Here is a 16,501-nt window from a genome sequence, read left to right as displayed (position 1 = left end):
TATTTTTTTAAGGTACTTCAAAAGTATTTAATTGTGTTACTGCCATGTCAAAAAAAAGCTACGGTGCCGGGAAATGCAACTTCCCCTAGCTACATAAAATTCAAGCCCATACAGGTATTTTGACGGTCATATGCCGAACCGTTCTGCAAGAGCAGCGTGCTAGTGCATAATGATAAGACCTCGGACATTATCAGTTTTTTTAGTGTTTGTTATCGACTCTTTCAATGAATCTGTTTTGGACAATTCATTTATCATTCAAATTATGTCAGTCCTGTCAATATCAATCCTGTACGTTTACCTCGTCTGCTCGTCTCTAATACGGAGTAGTGCCTGATACTGACTGAACAGTTCAAATGATTCGTAATTAATACGTTTGTCATCAGCAGCATGCTATCAATAAGACAACTAATGGAGATCGGCATTTTTGTGGCTTTCTGGAAAATTCTTTTCTAGTGTTAATTAGGTAGGTAATTTTTCTTTCTGCTTTTAAACCGAAATTGCTCATTCAGATAAATGATAATGGAAAATTATTAAAGCATCTACTTACTTTGCTGTCTATTGCCGCTATGATGAGGAAGGCGCGACTGAGCGAGTTTAGCGTAAGATGCCCTCACTTGAGCATTGTACTCCCCAGGAAGCCCATAAAGGCTTCAAAAATTACTACTCTAATAGGCTGTGTATTCTAAATATGTACAGCAGATTTGGATTTGCATAGAATACAATTCATATCATTTGCCTAACATTTTATATATATATATATATATATATTACATGCCTAACAAAGGCATCACTTTGGTACAATCACTGAAATTTTTAACCTAACATCATTCATTTAACATCATCAGCTATTAAATCACCTCGTTAGCCAACGTCATATTTTGAACCCCTCCTTGGAATTTCGAAGCTGAATCAACACTAATCTCGCCTATCAGGCAAAGTGTATCTGAAGAAATAAAAGATCGTATTCCAAAAGACAGCAAAGGCGTTAATCACGTTCTGTCTTAGTCGTACATAACTGTGCATTTCAGAAGGTGATGCTTATTCAAAACCCCAATGAATTTCAGGTTTGTGTCAGAAAACGATACGTATAAAAATCGTTATAGTTACGTTATAAAACTAGTATACAATGGCTGAATTCGGTTGTTTTTCATCGAGCTCGTTATGCTACGTTTACGAGCGATCAATCAATAAGTCTAGATTGGCCTTTAAACGTCTATGTCGTCAAATCTGTATATGCATATATAATTCACATTTCGTAAATGAGTATAGACCTATGATCTGTGGTAATTATTTCCCTATGCATTAGTGGTAGGTGGTAAAAGTTGATTGGAGCTCTGAAAGGTATTAAGACAACAATAATTTATTGTTGGAATATAATCATTTCATGTCTGTGTTTCATTAAGAAGGCTAAACACTTCTTGAAACGACCAGATGATCATTATATCGGTTCTACATGCTATGTTATAATGCGGTTTTCTATATACTTAGAGGACACATTAATGGTTTCATGTAATGAGGCTAGTTGCCCACTAACATTAAAAATAATGTGTTCCTTTGTTTTTGGATAAAACTCTGACAATGGCTAGATATGCCAATGGTTTATAATTATGGACTCCCAAAGTCACGTTAAGATGGATCTATATGTTTGGCCAAGAAAAAAGGAAAACAAATGTGAGGTTGGAAAATAAGGGAATGGCAAACAAATGTGATTAGGACAAACCATCTTCAGATATGTTTAGAGAGCCATCAAATATCTAAATCATATTAAACACTTCAAAACTAACTTAAACATATTTACAGTTGCTAGGAGCTTTACACTACAGATGAAAGAGTTAGTCAAATCGAGATTTGTAGATGAAAATTAAATATTATTTTTGGATTATTATTATTTGGATTGCCGATTTTATTAAATCGGCAAAGGCAGATTCTTGTCTAGATTCATTTACAAATCATGGTGGGAAATTCGTTAAGTTTGATTAGAAATAGCGCCATTAGACTCCTCCTGGCAGATATTCTAAACCAGCTTGCGACCTAATTTCCAGCAAAAGAAAGATAGAAAATCGCTGTGTAAGGTTTTCCATTTAGCCGAAAGATTTCCCAATCGTTTGATGCGCGTTGTCGTAGTCGTACGCTATCCCTACTTCTAATGTTGCATAAAGCAGAACGGTTTCTAATTTGCGCGGGTTAACTATGGGTACCACATGCAGCTTATTGGTTTCGTTTAGGATCCGAAGTCTCGATGATGAGACTGGGTTTGTATTTCTTGGGAAAGACGCAAATCACCTGGATGAAGTTTCGGCCAGTAACGCAGATCTCCCGACCCGTTTCTGCTGTAAGAGAGTTTTCATTCAAGAAGGTCCCATTTGATTAGAGAAAATTTCATTTTGTCTAGTTGCCGGTATAAAATTAATGAATAACAACACATCAAATGTCACTAATGTATTCGAGCTAACTTACCAATGTCGAGATTGCAAGGTACTGTTATTATCTGTGTTCTTATTAAGTTTGACAGAACTGGTGACAGTAACGAATAATAATGAATGAAACCGATAAAAGCGCGTGATCCTTGAAAGCGCTGAGCTAGAAACAACCGTTTGACAACAACTACGGATTGATGACTTCAGAAAACGAAGTATGTAGTAATGCTGTGTTCATTCATATCTTGAAATTTCGAAATGTTCTCGGAAAGTGAGGCGAGCTTTGTGCAATTTTCAACATCATATCATTTGAAGATCGGGGTAAATCTGTCGAATGAGTCAGGGGTCGCTTATTAGTGGCTTATCGCGAGTAATAGACTTGTATGTTTTAACGCTACTAGCTCTATTTTGACGAGGGATTTCTGGTTTGTTTCAGGTTAGAGAAAAGAAAAAACGGTTTTAATCGTGATCGTGAATCGTAATTTTTTCGCGCGAGTAGTCGTGTCCCTTTGAGACGAATTTTACGAATCCTCAAGTAAGTACAAAGCGATTGTTAAATCCAAATAGGTCTTTTATTACGTTCTGCTCATATGGCGTTTACTTTACAACCGCGATTTACGCAAATAAAACGGTGTGTAGAATTAAAAATACAGAAAACAGTTTGTTTCTGGGACTTTGGGTTTTTCCTTGACTTTAGCATTATAGTCAATCAGGTGTGATATTACTGCTCATTGGAGAGTACAAGGCATGAATTGTGAGCAATATCTGCTGTGATAATGAAATATCCTTTTCAAAAGTTCCTAAGGAAAAATCGTATCGAAAGAGTAATCATTGTGTTGTGTAGAATTGATAATCTCGCTCTTTACACTGATATCCATCAAAATGAAGCCAATGCAGATCTAATCGATGTAGTGAGACTCTCCTTACCCTTATCTACCATGCGCTTGAGTCGACGTCTCATAAAATCCGTTGTTTAAATTGTTCCGCCTTTCCACAAAATGTTTCCCACAATCGTATCACGTACGAGGCTGTTTTTATCTACCTATTAATAGTAACTTTGCAGCCAATTGCCTGCATCAACGACAGCGACAATAGCATCAACAACAGTGGATACACGTAGTCCCGCAAACCGAGCGGCCACCAACCCAGTAAGCCGGCACCTGGTTACTACGTGCCGGTTGCGCGGATCGGACGCTTCGCATAGAAGCCTCTCGCGCGTTGGCCCTTTCCCTTAGACGCCGCCCTTAGCTTACCGTTTGCCAGCTGACCCTTTACCTCTCTCTCGCGGTCGTCTGCCTCGCCAGCGAAGTAAGGGCCACCGCAGCCGCTGGTTCTCAATTGATGCTATGCCGATCGCAGCGTCGCCAGCGGATATCTTGCCGTGTCCTTGATTGTCTCCTTGTGGCTGCCTTCGCCTGTAACGTCTTGCCTGTTTGCGTCGTTGATCACGCACAGCGAGTCTCTGAGTGTGGCATTCTGCCCAAGTCAGTCCAGTTATTGAAACCAACGGTCTAATCAGTGCTTCTCATAATTGAACAACAACACTTGCGGAGAAGCCCTCGAAAAACACTTCGAAAATGGCCGGTAACTTCAATTATTTGTCGCCGGAGCTGCAAGCTGAACTTCGCGCAACTGCTAACAAAATCGTCGCCCCTGGCAAGGGCATTCTTGCTGCTGATGAGTCGACAGGCACAATGGGTAAGCGCCTTCAGGCTATCGGTGCTGAGAACACGGAAGATCTTCGTCGCAAATACAGGTTGGTACGAATTTAGATATTATTCCTCTATATAAGACTACACGTACGAATTTATATTATTCCTCTATATAATACTACACGTTCTAGTAGTTCTAATTTATGCTGCGTTCTGCAGGAGTTCAATCAACGATTTCATTTATTGAGGGCGAGGGTCCTCAAATGGGAGAATTTCGTTGGGAATTTTTCGATAACAGGAATATTATGGCAAAAAAAATGTAATCGAAAAGGATTTTATTGGCAACAGCTGGGCCGCAAATCAGAAGGGACGGCGCAGATGGAACTTTATACCATAGCAACAAAGTGCCTCGAGCGTTAATAGATATCGTTGTTTGATATTGTATCGGTAACTGATTCCCCTTTTCGCAAGTTTATACGAGGTTTCATAGCTTCAATGTCGTTCGAAACTTATAATATCAGTAGTATTTCGTTCGAAACTTGATATAATATCAGTAGTATTTCGTTCGAAATTTAATATAATATCAGTATTATTTCGATCTTAACTTGATATAAGATCTGTATTATTTCGTTCGAAACTTGATATAATATCTATATTATTTCGTACGTGACTTGATATAAGTTCTATATTGTTTATATCTTGATTTGTTATAAATTCTAAAATTTTTTTATCATTATATGTTTTAAATTATAATATGTTTTTATTGTTAGTAGTATTTCGTTCGAAATCAGTATTTCGTTCGAAACCAGTATTTCGTTCGAAACCAGTATTTCGTTCGAAACCAGTATTTCGTTCGAAACCAGTATTTCGTTCGAAACCAGTATTTCGTTCGAAACCAGTATTTCGTTCGAAACCAGTATAATATCAGTAGTATTTCGTTCGAAACTTGATATAATATCAGTAGTATTTCGTTCGAAACTTGATATAATATCAGTAGTATTTCGTTCGAAACTTGATATAATATCAGTAGTATTTCGTTCGAAACTTGATATAATATCAGTAGTATTTCGTTCGAAACTTGATATAATATCAGTAGTATTTCGTTCGAAACTTGAACAGTAGTATTTCGTTCGAAACCAGTATTTCGTTCGAAACCAGTATTTCGTTCGAAACCAGTATTTCGTTCGAAACCAGTATTTCGTTCGAAACCAGTATTTCGTTCGAAACCAGTATTTCGTTCGAAACCAGTATTTCGTTCGAAACCAGTATTTCGTTCGAAACCAGTATTTCGTTCGAAACCAGTATTTCGTTCGAAACCAGTATTTCGTTCGAAACCAGTATTTCGTTCGAAACCAGTATTTCGTTCGAAACCAGTATTTCGTTCGAAACCAGTATTTCGTTCGAAACCAGTATTTCGTTCGAAACCAGTATTTCGTTCGAAACCAGTATTTCGTTCGAAACCAGTATTTCGTTCGAAACCAGTATTTCGTTCGAAACCAGTATTTCGTTCGAAACCAGTATTTCGTTCGAAACCAGTATTTCGTTCGAAACCAGTATTTCGTTCGAAACCAGTATTTCGTTCGAAACCAGTATTTCGTTCGAAACCAGTATTTCGTTCGAAACCAGTATTTCGTTCGAAACCAGTATTTCGTTCGAAACCAGTATTTCGTTCGAAACCAGTATTTCGTTCGAAACCAGTATTTCGTTCGAAACCAGTATTTCGTTCGAAACCAGTATTTCGTTCGAAACCAGTATTTCGTTCGAAACCAGTATTTCGTTCGAAACCAGTATTTCGTTCGAAACCAGTATTTCGTTCGAAACCAGTATTTCGTTCGAAACCAGTATTTCGTTCGAAACCAGTATTTCGTTCGAAACCAGTATTTCGTTCGAAACCAGTATTTCGTTCGAAACCAGTATTTCGTTCGAAACCAGTATTTCGTTCGAAACCAGTATTTCGTTCGAAACCAGTATTTCGTTCGAAACCAGTATTTCGTTCGAAACCAGTATTTCGTTCGAAACCAGTATTTCGTTCGAAACCAGTATTTCGTTCGAAACCAGTATTTCGTTCGAAACCAGTATTTCGTTCGAAACCAGTATTTCGTTCGAAACCAGTATTTCGTTCGAAACCAGTATTTCGTTCGAAACCAGTATTTCGTTCGAAACCAGTATTTCGTTCGAAACCAGTATTTCGTTCGAAACCAGTATTTCGTTCGAAACCAGTATTTCGTTCGAAACCAGTATTTCGTTCGAAACCAGTATTTCGTTCGAAACCAGTATTTCGTTCGAAACCAGTATTTCGTTCGAAACCAGTATTTCGTTCGAAACCAGTATTTCGTTCGAAACCAGTATTTCGTTCGAAACCAGTATTTCGTTCGAAACCAGTATTTCGTTCGAAACCAGTATTTCGTTCGAAACCAGTATTTCGTTCGAAACCAGTATTTCGTTCGAAACCAGTATTTCGTTCGAAACCAGTATTTCGTTCGAAACCAGTATTTCGTTCGAAACCAGTATTTCGTTCGAAACCAGTATTTCGTTCGAAACCAGTATTTCGTTCGAAACCAGTATTTCACCTATTCCAAGTCACATTGCACTGTGCGATAACACGGTTACTATTTCGGATCTCCGAAGGTTACGATGTCTGTTTAAAACTAAATAAAAACTAGTGCCGAATTTCTACTACGGTTCATAACGTGCTTTGTCTCACTGTCAGTAGCCGCAATGAAAGGTTCTAGCCGGGCCGAGTACCTTCTTGGGCCGGCGGCAGCGATTTCATAGCGTGCTCGTTCAATTAATTCTGAATTGCTTGGTTATCGTTCGACGTAAATTTATGTAAGCATAAATTTGCCGATTGTCTAGTGTCAGTAACGGGGCCTTATGCTATTCTGTGATAGCTCTGTGATAGATCATGCTAGCCATAACCATTGCGATTAATGGACAAAAACAAGTCTCTACGTCATAGCTGTGCGTAAATCCATCGATTGCGCTGTAGGCCTGGTTGGCTAAAACGCAACTGTCCTCGCTTATCAAATTATTGCACTCGACTTCTTTACTATTGGCACATGGCGCTGCTTCTTTCCCCCTTAGCTTTTCAGAAAACTCGGTAAGAATCATATAGCGACGTAGCGATGCACCGGAGCCCATTGCCAACGGTGAACGTACTTTTCCGCGCCCAACAGTAACATCAGTTGCAAATGGCTATCAAATGGGCAATGACCGACCATGTAGTAGCTTGTAATAAGAGAAAAGGTATCATGGTTTTACCTATTATAGTTTTACTAATAACCAAAAAAAAGGTAGTGAACAGCGAATTAGAAGATTTTGTTGGTGACCTGCTTCATTGCCATTACCATCTAACATTCCTAAGGCCACCTGGACCTTCGCATCCACAGACATGATTTTTTTTTAACAAAATCGAGTTAATACGAGGATGTTGGTGACCTGCTTCATGGCCATTACCATCTAACATTCCTAAGGCCACCTGGACCTTCGCATCCACATTTTTTTTTAACAAGCAAGAGTTAATACGAGGATACCTATAATTTATTACCGAAGTTAGATTGTGTTGATCTTCAAGCGATTTGGTAACAGCGATCGTTCACACCAGCAACAAAATAAATACCGAAATATAATAGTTGACCCGTACAACAACGTTGGGTTTGTTTCATAGCAATTTAAATGGAGGTGGAGAATAGGTACCGCCCTTGAGTATGAGTACGAGATGACGGCCTTCCAAGACTGTACATCACCATGTAGCTGTCGTTTGCATCCTTCACGCGTATTTGCAGAAGGCCAGGTGAGACTAGCTCTCTGGTCGCTATACAACTATAACTAGATCGTAGATCGCAGTAGAGATCGCACGGTATACCAATAGGCTGACGGACTGCAATTTAGAAGCCTTTTTAACAAAAGGAGGCCTCTACTGTGTTTACACCGGTTACCAGTACACGGTATAGTGCAAAGGTCTAAAGACATAAGATACTGAAGGTTGTTAACAACAGCAATAACAATACCTGTACAGTAGCTGTATCAGGATTAACAGGAGCAATGATGTGTAATAGTTGTATTAGGATTAACAGGCGCAATGATGTACAAAGTTGTATCAGGATTAACAGGAGCAATGATAGTTGTATGTACACTTGGGAGATAGTTCTACTTACTTCAGTGATGTGTGTGGGTGGGTATAACATGTTGAGGAGGACTCTTGTGGGTGGAGGAATTACTTTTTTAATTTTTTTGTAAATTACAGACAGCTACTGTTTACCTCGGACAAGTTGATGGACTCATGCATCTCTGGAGTGATCCTCTTCCACGAGACTCTCTATCAGAAGGCCGACGATGGAACACCCTTCGTGAAGATCCTTCAGGACCGCGGAATTATTCCTGGAATTAAGGTTTTATTTGGGTTTTTTTTATTATAAAATAAAGTCAAGAACTCAGTCGGGTCAATACATGAATGCTAAATATAATGGGAACAATTCCTTTCTATTTTAAGGCCTTTTGTTGCTGGTATTTTTCATTTCGTCGTTCCGTTGCTTGTGGCTGGTATCTTTCATTTCGTCCTTTCGGTGCTCTTATAGGTTGACACTGGTGTTGTACCGTTGATGGGCACTAACGAAGAAACCACCACTCAAGGACTTGACGACCTCAGCAAGCGCTGCGCTCAGTACTACAAAGACGGTTGCCGCTTCGCCAAATGGAGATGTGTGCTCCGCATCCGCAAAGATGCCCCCACGCCGCTCGCTATTCTCGAGAATGCCAACGTTCTCGCCAGGTACGCCACAACTTTTGTGCAGTCAAGCTAAGATTGCTCCGTGGCTCTTCGCTGCGCAAAGGGTTAAAACCAAAATGTGTTTCCTGTAGGTATTGTACATACACTACTACATACAGTAAGAAGAAAGAGTTAGCTTTATCCTAGTGGTAGATTTACGAATCGAATAATCTTTTCCATGTGCATTTATCAGGTTAGGGCGTTTACCAATGGATCTTGTTCACGCAGGTATGCGACGGAATGCCAGAAGAACGGCATTGTGCCAATTGTCGAACCCGAGATCCTTCCCGACGGCGATCACAACCTCGTAACCTGCCAAAAGGTTACCGAGAAAGTTCTGGCTGCAGTTTACAAGGCTCTCAACGATCACAATGTCTTCCTTGAGGGCACTCTGCTCAAGCCGAATATGTGCACCCCAGGCCAGTCCTGCGCGGAGAAGAGTGGACCAATTGACATTGCCAAAGCCACCGTCACGGCTTTGCAGCGCACTGTGCCAGCTGCTGTTCCTGGCATCGTATTCCTCTCCGGCGGCCAGTCCGAAGAAGAAGCGTCGGTTAACCTTGACGCTATGAACAAACTGCAAGGGAAGAAGCCTTGGGCGTTGTCTTTCTCGTACGGCCGCGCTCTCCAGGCATCCGCCATCAAGGCATGGGGCGGAAAAGACGAAAACATCAAGGCCGGCCAGGACGAGTTCCTTAAGCGTGCGAAGGCGAACTCGGACGCTAGCCTTGGGAAATATGAAGGCGGCGTCAAGGGTGCTGCCGCTGAGGATACCCTCTTTGTCAAGAACCACCAATACTAAACCGCGTAGAGCTTGAGAATAATTATTCATGCCATAATGAACGCATACAGTAATTAAAAAAAAGCGATTTCTGCGAGATCAGAAAGAAACACGCAGGTCTTTTATGGCAACGGGAAAGCCATATGAGGAACACGCAGGTCTTTTATGGCAACGGGAAAGCCATATGAGGCACACGGTCGAGTAACCGGATTGAGATACGCGATATACGAAATAATCTTATTATATTAGAAACGCCGCGACTGCACCAAAAATCAAATATTTAATAAGTTTTAATAAACGATATTGCTCCATCGTGGTGGAATGACAAGCAAAATAACAAACCATTCATTATGATCTTACGGATTGATAAATCATCTACTCGCACATTAACACTTAATAATCCTTGATTATTTTGATAAGTCTCCGGGATCCGTTGTGGTGTGGTATATAGGAATAAATAGTTATTGTATCAGTAAAAAAAAAAATAGTCTGTATTGACGAACTGAAGACGTGTCGAAGAATCATGGCAGTCCTTACCTAGAGAAAGCGACTATCGACTCATATCGATTCATTCAAACATATACGACTATAGAATACTTAGAAAGAAATAGACTAAGCAACTAGTCTGTCTTCGATGATAATTTTGCTGATAGCATAGTTCTAACATAGGGATACGATGTGTTGTCACGCAACACGAACATATATGTATTCCATCAACAAGACAAAGATGAGACAACAAGACAAAGATGAGACATCCAGTGTGGGCCGATATCAAAGATGAGACAAGACATCAATAAAGATAACGGATAAAGATAACGGGTTAAAGCAAAGCGTTTTTTCAATTCCGTAGGTTAAAGCAAAGCGTTTTTTCAATTCCGTAAGCTAGATTTGATTTAATGATAAAATTCATAAACAAACATGAGACAAGACATCGATAAATTTGATGATTTAATAATAGAATTTATAAACAAAAATGAGACAAGAGATTATAAACAAAAATGCGAGACATCGATAAATTTGATTTAATGATAGAATTTATAAACAAAAATGAGACAACAGATCAATAAAAATAACGATGAGAGAAGACATCAATAAAGATAATGGGCTAAAGCAAAGCGTTCTTTGACTTCCATAAGCTAGATTTGATTTGGTGATAGAATTTAATAGAAACGATTAAAGGGCTAGGTTGCAATAGTAACAACAACTATTGACTTGTTGTGTGGAAGGGAGAATTATTGTGGGGAAGAACCAGCGTAGCTTCATAATAACCTAGCTTCATCCAGAAGCTAGAGAATTCCTATGCATGAAGATTTATGTGGACGTTACTTTTGAAAAATTGAAGTATATAAATGGTACCGATTTAGAAAAGACGTACTTTATCATGTGGTAGGGCTGTTTGTTAAAAATGTGCTTTTTAATTTTTTCGCTTGCTTTGTTATTTCTTTAAGACATAAGCACTGTTAAAAATGTGCTTCCTTTTATTTAATCTTGCAAAACGAAAGGACGGAACAGCCGGTCTTGGCGGCAATTTCCATGTCTATTGTTGCTATACACAGTTGGTGTGCGGTATTTATAATAATAGAGCTATAATCATACCTCTCTAATGATGGTCAATCATCCTGCTTTCAATAATAAACTTTTGATCTCACAGCGACAAAGTTTAATCAAAGCTAATAATCGTATCATAGGAACGACGTGTTGTAACATCGTCTTTTTTTTGTTTAAAAAATTTTGTTAACAAAGAATTTATTTTCAGTGAGTTCCAAGAATCTTTTTTTTTGAAACCAAAAAAAGTTTTACTATATAACGTACGTTTTCCATTTATCCATGTATCTTAAAATTCAATTCGGTTCTATTAATCGGGGTAAATTAGATCATAACTAATTAAAGTGATGGGTGGTTGCCGACCAATAGCCGCGAAATATTTTCAACTTTCGGTGAGTTTTGAACCCATTTGCAGACCCACGGAACCGGCCTCAACGAATAAATCTTAAAACTCTACGAAGGGCATAATACTCTAATAAAAGTATGATAAATTCATAATCTTACACTGTAGAATAGGCACAGTGTATATGTATATAACGAGATACGACCGTATGTATGTGCCTAGAATTTCGGCAACGGTTCAAACATTTTTCTTGACTTCTATAGGTGTATAAACTTGGCGACAAGACGTTTAAAACAGAGTTTTTTTTTTTTTTAACGCAAAATAAAGAAAAAACTAAATCTATAAAATGTAACATAAACTAAGGGGGACACGACCTTATAATCCCAATAGCACTTGATAATTGTAAACTACCCATATGTGAGAGCTGCGTAGATCACGGTCAAAGCCAGTATTTGACGAATTAGTTCTAGAAAAATACTCTGTTGTTTATATTTTAAGAAAAAAAGAACATTAGCAAACACTGCTAGAGGTTAAGGCTGTATAGTCATGGCAAATTTTTCGACTATTTTAAGTACTTTTTAAGATTCGACCATTCTTCTCGACTTAGATGAGCTCAATTGTACAAGCTACATATTTTTTATGCTGTACGCGTATGATGTAACCAACAGATTTTGCTCAACTATTTTTTGTTAGGTTAACTTCATTGATGTAAGAAGATCAAACTTTACAACAAGGAAGATGTTTCTGTCATTCAAACAGCCCACCAATGTCCCTCGGGCTCCCTAAATTGTGTTTTAATTGCACATAATATCGATATAATATTCAGCAATGAGAAATAATATAAAATCTATCATGTCTATGATTTGGGTATCGTAAAATACTACAATAAAATTTTGAATAGAATACTATCATCAATTAGAAACTTTTTGTAAGTGAGCCATTGTACTTTTATATAATATCTCGTGGATTTTTTATTTTGGTTGCGGGCTCACTTCGTCTGTATTAATTCACTTACATAAAAATAATTTCAACTTAAAAACGGACCATATTTGAATAGAAAGTTGTAGATGATCAATCTGTAAGATTAGAAGACTGTCAGAGAATAAAAACGAAGATATGAAAAGCGTATGACGGGAAAAGTCAAATTAAATGATGAAAACATGGCCAGGGTAGACCCTTCAGGGAAGTTCGAAACACATCGAAAACAAGTTGACTTATAGTGCGGAACGCTACTATCAGGACCCTCTTGCAATTATCCACATGGGACAAGTGAGTGAATTTGAAACGCGGTATCTTTCTACAAAAAGACTCCATATTTGTTCAATTTACTCGACAGCAATCTAATTATCCGAGCATAGACCACTCCGTGTTCAATACGCTTCAGAAATTGCAGAGGTTAGTGCTGTTTATAAATAATACTTCGACTGGTCGACGGCAGACGTTTTTCGAATTAGTTCCCCTCCCACCAGGAGGAAATTCAAATTAATCGAAACGCAACTTAGCATAGATTGATTACTATTTTTATTTTTCTAGCTATGTAACAGTGTTCCGAACACATTTATCAGTTGGTTTTAGAATCTCGTTGTCCTTAAAAGCCGCTTGTGCCTTAGGTGTTAAGATGTCCCAAAAAAAATATCAAATCCTCGTTGGCTTGGCGCGCTCCCTCTCCACCAATGATCAGAATACACCAGGTTTTTCAGTACACACTACACAACATATATACAATATGCGTGCAAATGCTAAGACCATTTCCGAGCTATATACTGGGCCCGACATTTTAGTGGTTGGTTGCAAGTGCTTATAGTAAACATATTATAGACGTCAAAATTAGAAATGTAGTTTTTTCTCGGAAAAATCTCCTCTTATGACTTGAGATCATGGTCTACATCAACTCGCGTATGTACCAATACCACCCAATAGTGCTATGTGGAACCTATTTGATATTCATGTATATAGTTTTTTGCGCATTTGTGACGTGTACCAAACAGAAGTAGCCGATCGTTTATTATGTATATTTTATCTGATCAATTATGGTGGCTTTGTTTTTGATGAAAGATGGTGCTGGTTCGGAATATGTTTGCTTATAGTTAGTCTATTAAAGCAGTCTCTAAATTCGATGTTTGCCGTAATTAATTTTTTGGAAAACTGACCGTCAGTTACAACGTTATGCTGGTACCACTCTGCAATTGTGAACGAATTTGATTAAAAAAAAAATAAAGAAAAAAAAATAAGTATTCGTCGTTGCTTTATAAACTAGACATTGCACTTCTCTCGTTGGCGTCATTGTCACATTAGGGGCAGGGCATAAGTGAACGTTGAATTGTTAATTATGCCGTTTCCAAGTTAGGTGGGGGTTTTTCGTTTGCAATTTTCTATTGTTTGAATAAAGACAGTGTTGTCTCTGCGGCAATCTGTTGATTTTTATGACCTTGTTACTCTTGGAATAAAAACAAGTAACGCTTATCATCATCACCATGAACAGCAAAACCTTCAGGTGGAAGACACAGAATTATTTCTGATGAACATGGAAAGCAATGAACTTGTCAACACTGAAACATGATCCAGGCGTAAACGTCGCTTTTCTTATTGATTTTATTATTATTATTATTATTGCCGGTACTCAATGGCACAGAACGTTGAGTGAAACCAAAAACAAAGATAGTTCTTTATAAGCGAACTAACCTGATAATCGCCCTTATACTTCAGGTGGAGAGATTGTCGAAAGGCGGCCCCTATGGGCAAGCTTTGTAGACTTTGTGTTTGCGTTTATCGAGGGTGTGCAGATGTTCTTCAGGTAAGGAACTCCCATGCATATTTTTCACTATACATTTAATATAAATAAAAGAGGGTATCTTTTGACACCTTTTAGATAACTGTACATACGTATAAATCTTCAAAGATCCTTCAAATCTGGGAGCACGCGCTACTATACTGAGTCTGCGTTTCGCGACGTGCGTGCTTTTATTGGCTCAGTGTTTGATGTAATTCAAAATCAATGGTATAATACGTAACTGCAATAGAAAAAGAAGCTCTTTCCACGAATCATTGCACATATCGCTAGCAGATGAACCAGAGTACCTAAAGTACATGTTGTTTGTATGACTTACATATTGCAATACACCTACTGCAGCATTATCCTTAGTTCGGCAAGGTTGGCTCTGTGGGCTTCACATACGAATTAACCCATGCTAGTGCGATCAGATTAGTAAGTTGGCCGTTCGCCTTGTGTTCACTAGTAACACTATGAAATCGATCTTACTTCATCGCGCAATATGCGCATGGCCTGCGGGAAGTTCAGCCGATGTTTCTCCGTAGTTCTTAACGAAGTTGAAGAACTCCTCGGTCGACCTAAGCTCTTCACCCAGAATGCAGTCCGCAAACTTGTCCCTGAACTTCTGTCGCGTATAGGTCTTTAGCAGTCGCACCACACATGTGCGGCTCCTCTGGGGTATATCTTTATTTACTGGCTATTGTTCTTGCACGTTTCCCCTCCACAATCCACTTCTTCGATATGTTACCATCAAGTCCGGGGCTCTCCGCTCCATCCACCCTGCACTAGATGGCTTTCATGAGATCGCGTCCGTCCCACAATGTTGTCACTACATTGCAACGTCCCGATTATAATCTGGTTTCCGGTCGGCTAATACTGGCTCTGTCGAGCTTTACATTACGCCATAAGTTTCCAAAAAGTATTTGTTGTAATATCTAGTACCCATGCGAGGTGTGTAATATACAATGCTAGACTTCTATAGCAAAATGACTCCGTATACGTCTCGTTTCCTTTTATCCATAGGTCTATAAGTGGCTTCCGTGATTGCATGCTCTAACACGATCTTCTTTGACTGTCGATTTTTCAGGTCCCTTTTCGGCTTCACTGCCAGTACAAGATCGCCGCAGGGTGGTCCTACTATGGGCGGACCGCGTAGGCCTGACCGACCTGGTTATCCTAGGCGGAGGATCGCTGGCCTAGCCGCTGACGGAGGTCCCGGCGCACCACCTTGTATGCCGGGCGGATGAAGTTAAAGCGACCGACTCGTAAGAGCCATTCTGAATCATAAGCGCTAAATTCTGGCAGACAAATCTAATATTTCTAAAGTCAGCTCTGTAGTTAATATTAAGCCAAAATTTCGAATAAGGTTTTTTTTAATGATTCACTTGAATGAGAAGCAGTATGGGGTCTGCTGGGACTGTGACCGCTTGATTCGTAATGGCTAGTCGAAGTCGGAATTTTCAATGAAAGGCCGAGATGATGGAAAGGTGTAAACCCCAAAGTGGGCCGCCTTCACCTGATGTGGCCTCTACAGAAATGCTACCGTTTATACAAAAAGAAGTTTCAAATAAATAAAACGTGTTATGCCTTTCTAAAATGGATTTTCAGAGCATACGGTTAATTCTTCGTAGGTTGTTGTTTCTACATGTAAATATACCTTGAATTGAAAACTGCTGTCCTCTTTTTTTCTAAATTAGCAGACAGAAATAAAGTTCTTTGAATGAATATATACCAGTATATAGCAATAAGACGAATTGACTTAACTTTCGACATAAAACATAGATTTTATAATTCAACATAACGATAACGAAGCCCTGAATTAAAGCCGTCTTCAGTTCTATTAATTAAACCTTAAGCTCATGGCTTCAGGCATATTTTTCGTTAAAAACTGAAACAAGATTTTTTTGGCACACAACAAAACGGCAGTTAGGTTAGATACATTTGAACAACTAGTATATCATTTCATCGCAATGTACAATTACTTAATAATTTGTTATTCAGGGGTCGACACACTTAAGAAGCTTGCTACTCGTATTAGATATTCCATATCCTAATATTTGCAAAGAAAAGGTGAGCATCAAAACATAATGATAAAGTATGTGAAGAAAAAAATACCTTATGAACGTATACTTATTTTTGTCTAAAAAAATCGTACCCGAATTTTATTGTTTGTTGTGGAAATTAAATAGTAGTAGTCGTGGGTTCTTATAGAGTCGGATATACGC

General features: G+C 38.7%; 1 protein-coding gene and 2 long non-coding RNA genes across 3 annotated transcripts; 2 read left to right on the top strand and 1 right to left on the bottom strand.

Moving 5' to 3' along the window:
• Nucleotides 1-1,841: 1,841 nt before the first annotated feature.
• On the bottom strand, nucleotides 1,842-3,484 carry LOC111253217 (uncharacterized). The gene is made up of 2 exons (XR_002674527.2): nucleotides 3,345-3,484; nucleotides 1,842-2,330 (listed from the first exon to the last, which is right to left on the bottom strand). It is a non-coding gene; the product is annotated as an uncharacterized LOC111253217 (long non-coding RNA).
• A 327-nt stretch (nucleotides 3,485-3,811) lies between these two features.
• On the top strand, nucleotides 3,812-10,448 carry Ald1 (fructose-bisphosphate aldolase). Its single transcript, XM_022812324.2, has 4 exons — nucleotides 3,812-4,173; nucleotides 8,316-8,460; nucleotides 8,647-8,840; nucleotides 9,066-10,448. The coding sequence occupies exons 1-4, from the start codon at nucleotides 3,995-3,997 to the stop codon at nucleotides 9,637-9,639; spliced, it is 1,092 nt and encodes a 363-aa protein (XP_022668059.1). The 5' UTR covers nucleotides 3,812-3,994; the 3' UTR covers nucleotides 9,640-10,448.
• Nucleotides 10,449-13,215: 2,767 nt separating this feature from the next.
• Nucleotides 13,216-15,877, top strand: LOC147754787 (uncharacterized). The gene is made up of 3 exons (XR_015329904.1): nucleotides 13,216-13,402; nucleotides 14,213-14,300; nucleotides 15,364-15,877. It is a non-coding gene; the product is annotated as an uncharacterized LOC147754787 (long non-coding RNA).
• Nucleotides 15,878-16,501: the final 624 nt, after the last annotated feature.

Source organism: Varroa destructor, unplaced genomic scaffold (assembly GCF_002443255.2).
Source record: "Varroa destructor unplaced genomic scaffold, Vdes_3.0 BEIS01000006.1, whole genome shotgun sequence".
NCBI lineage: Eukaryota > Metazoa > Arthropoda > Arachnida > Mesostigmata > Varroidae > Varroa > Varroa destructor.
The sequence above is the reverse complement of the archived record's forward strand: the minus strand, read 5'-3'. Positions and strand labels throughout refer to the sequence as shown.

What these genes read in the sequence shown, in the direction of transcription:
- Ald1 (XM_022812324.2), top strand. Translation starts at nt 3,995, where the DNA reads ATGGCCGGTAACTTCAATTATTTGTCGCCGGAGCTGCAAGCTGAACTT. An exon ending in GATCTTCGTCGCAAATACAG is followed by an intron (nt 4,174 to 8,315) that starts GTTGGTACGAAT and finishes TGTAAATTACAG; the next exon opens with ACAGCTACTGTTTACCTCGG. An exon ending in GAATTATTCCTGGAATTAAG is followed by an intron (nt 8,461 to 8,646) that starts GTTTTATTTGGG and finishes GTGCTCTTATAG; the next exon opens with GTTGACACTGGTGTTGTACC.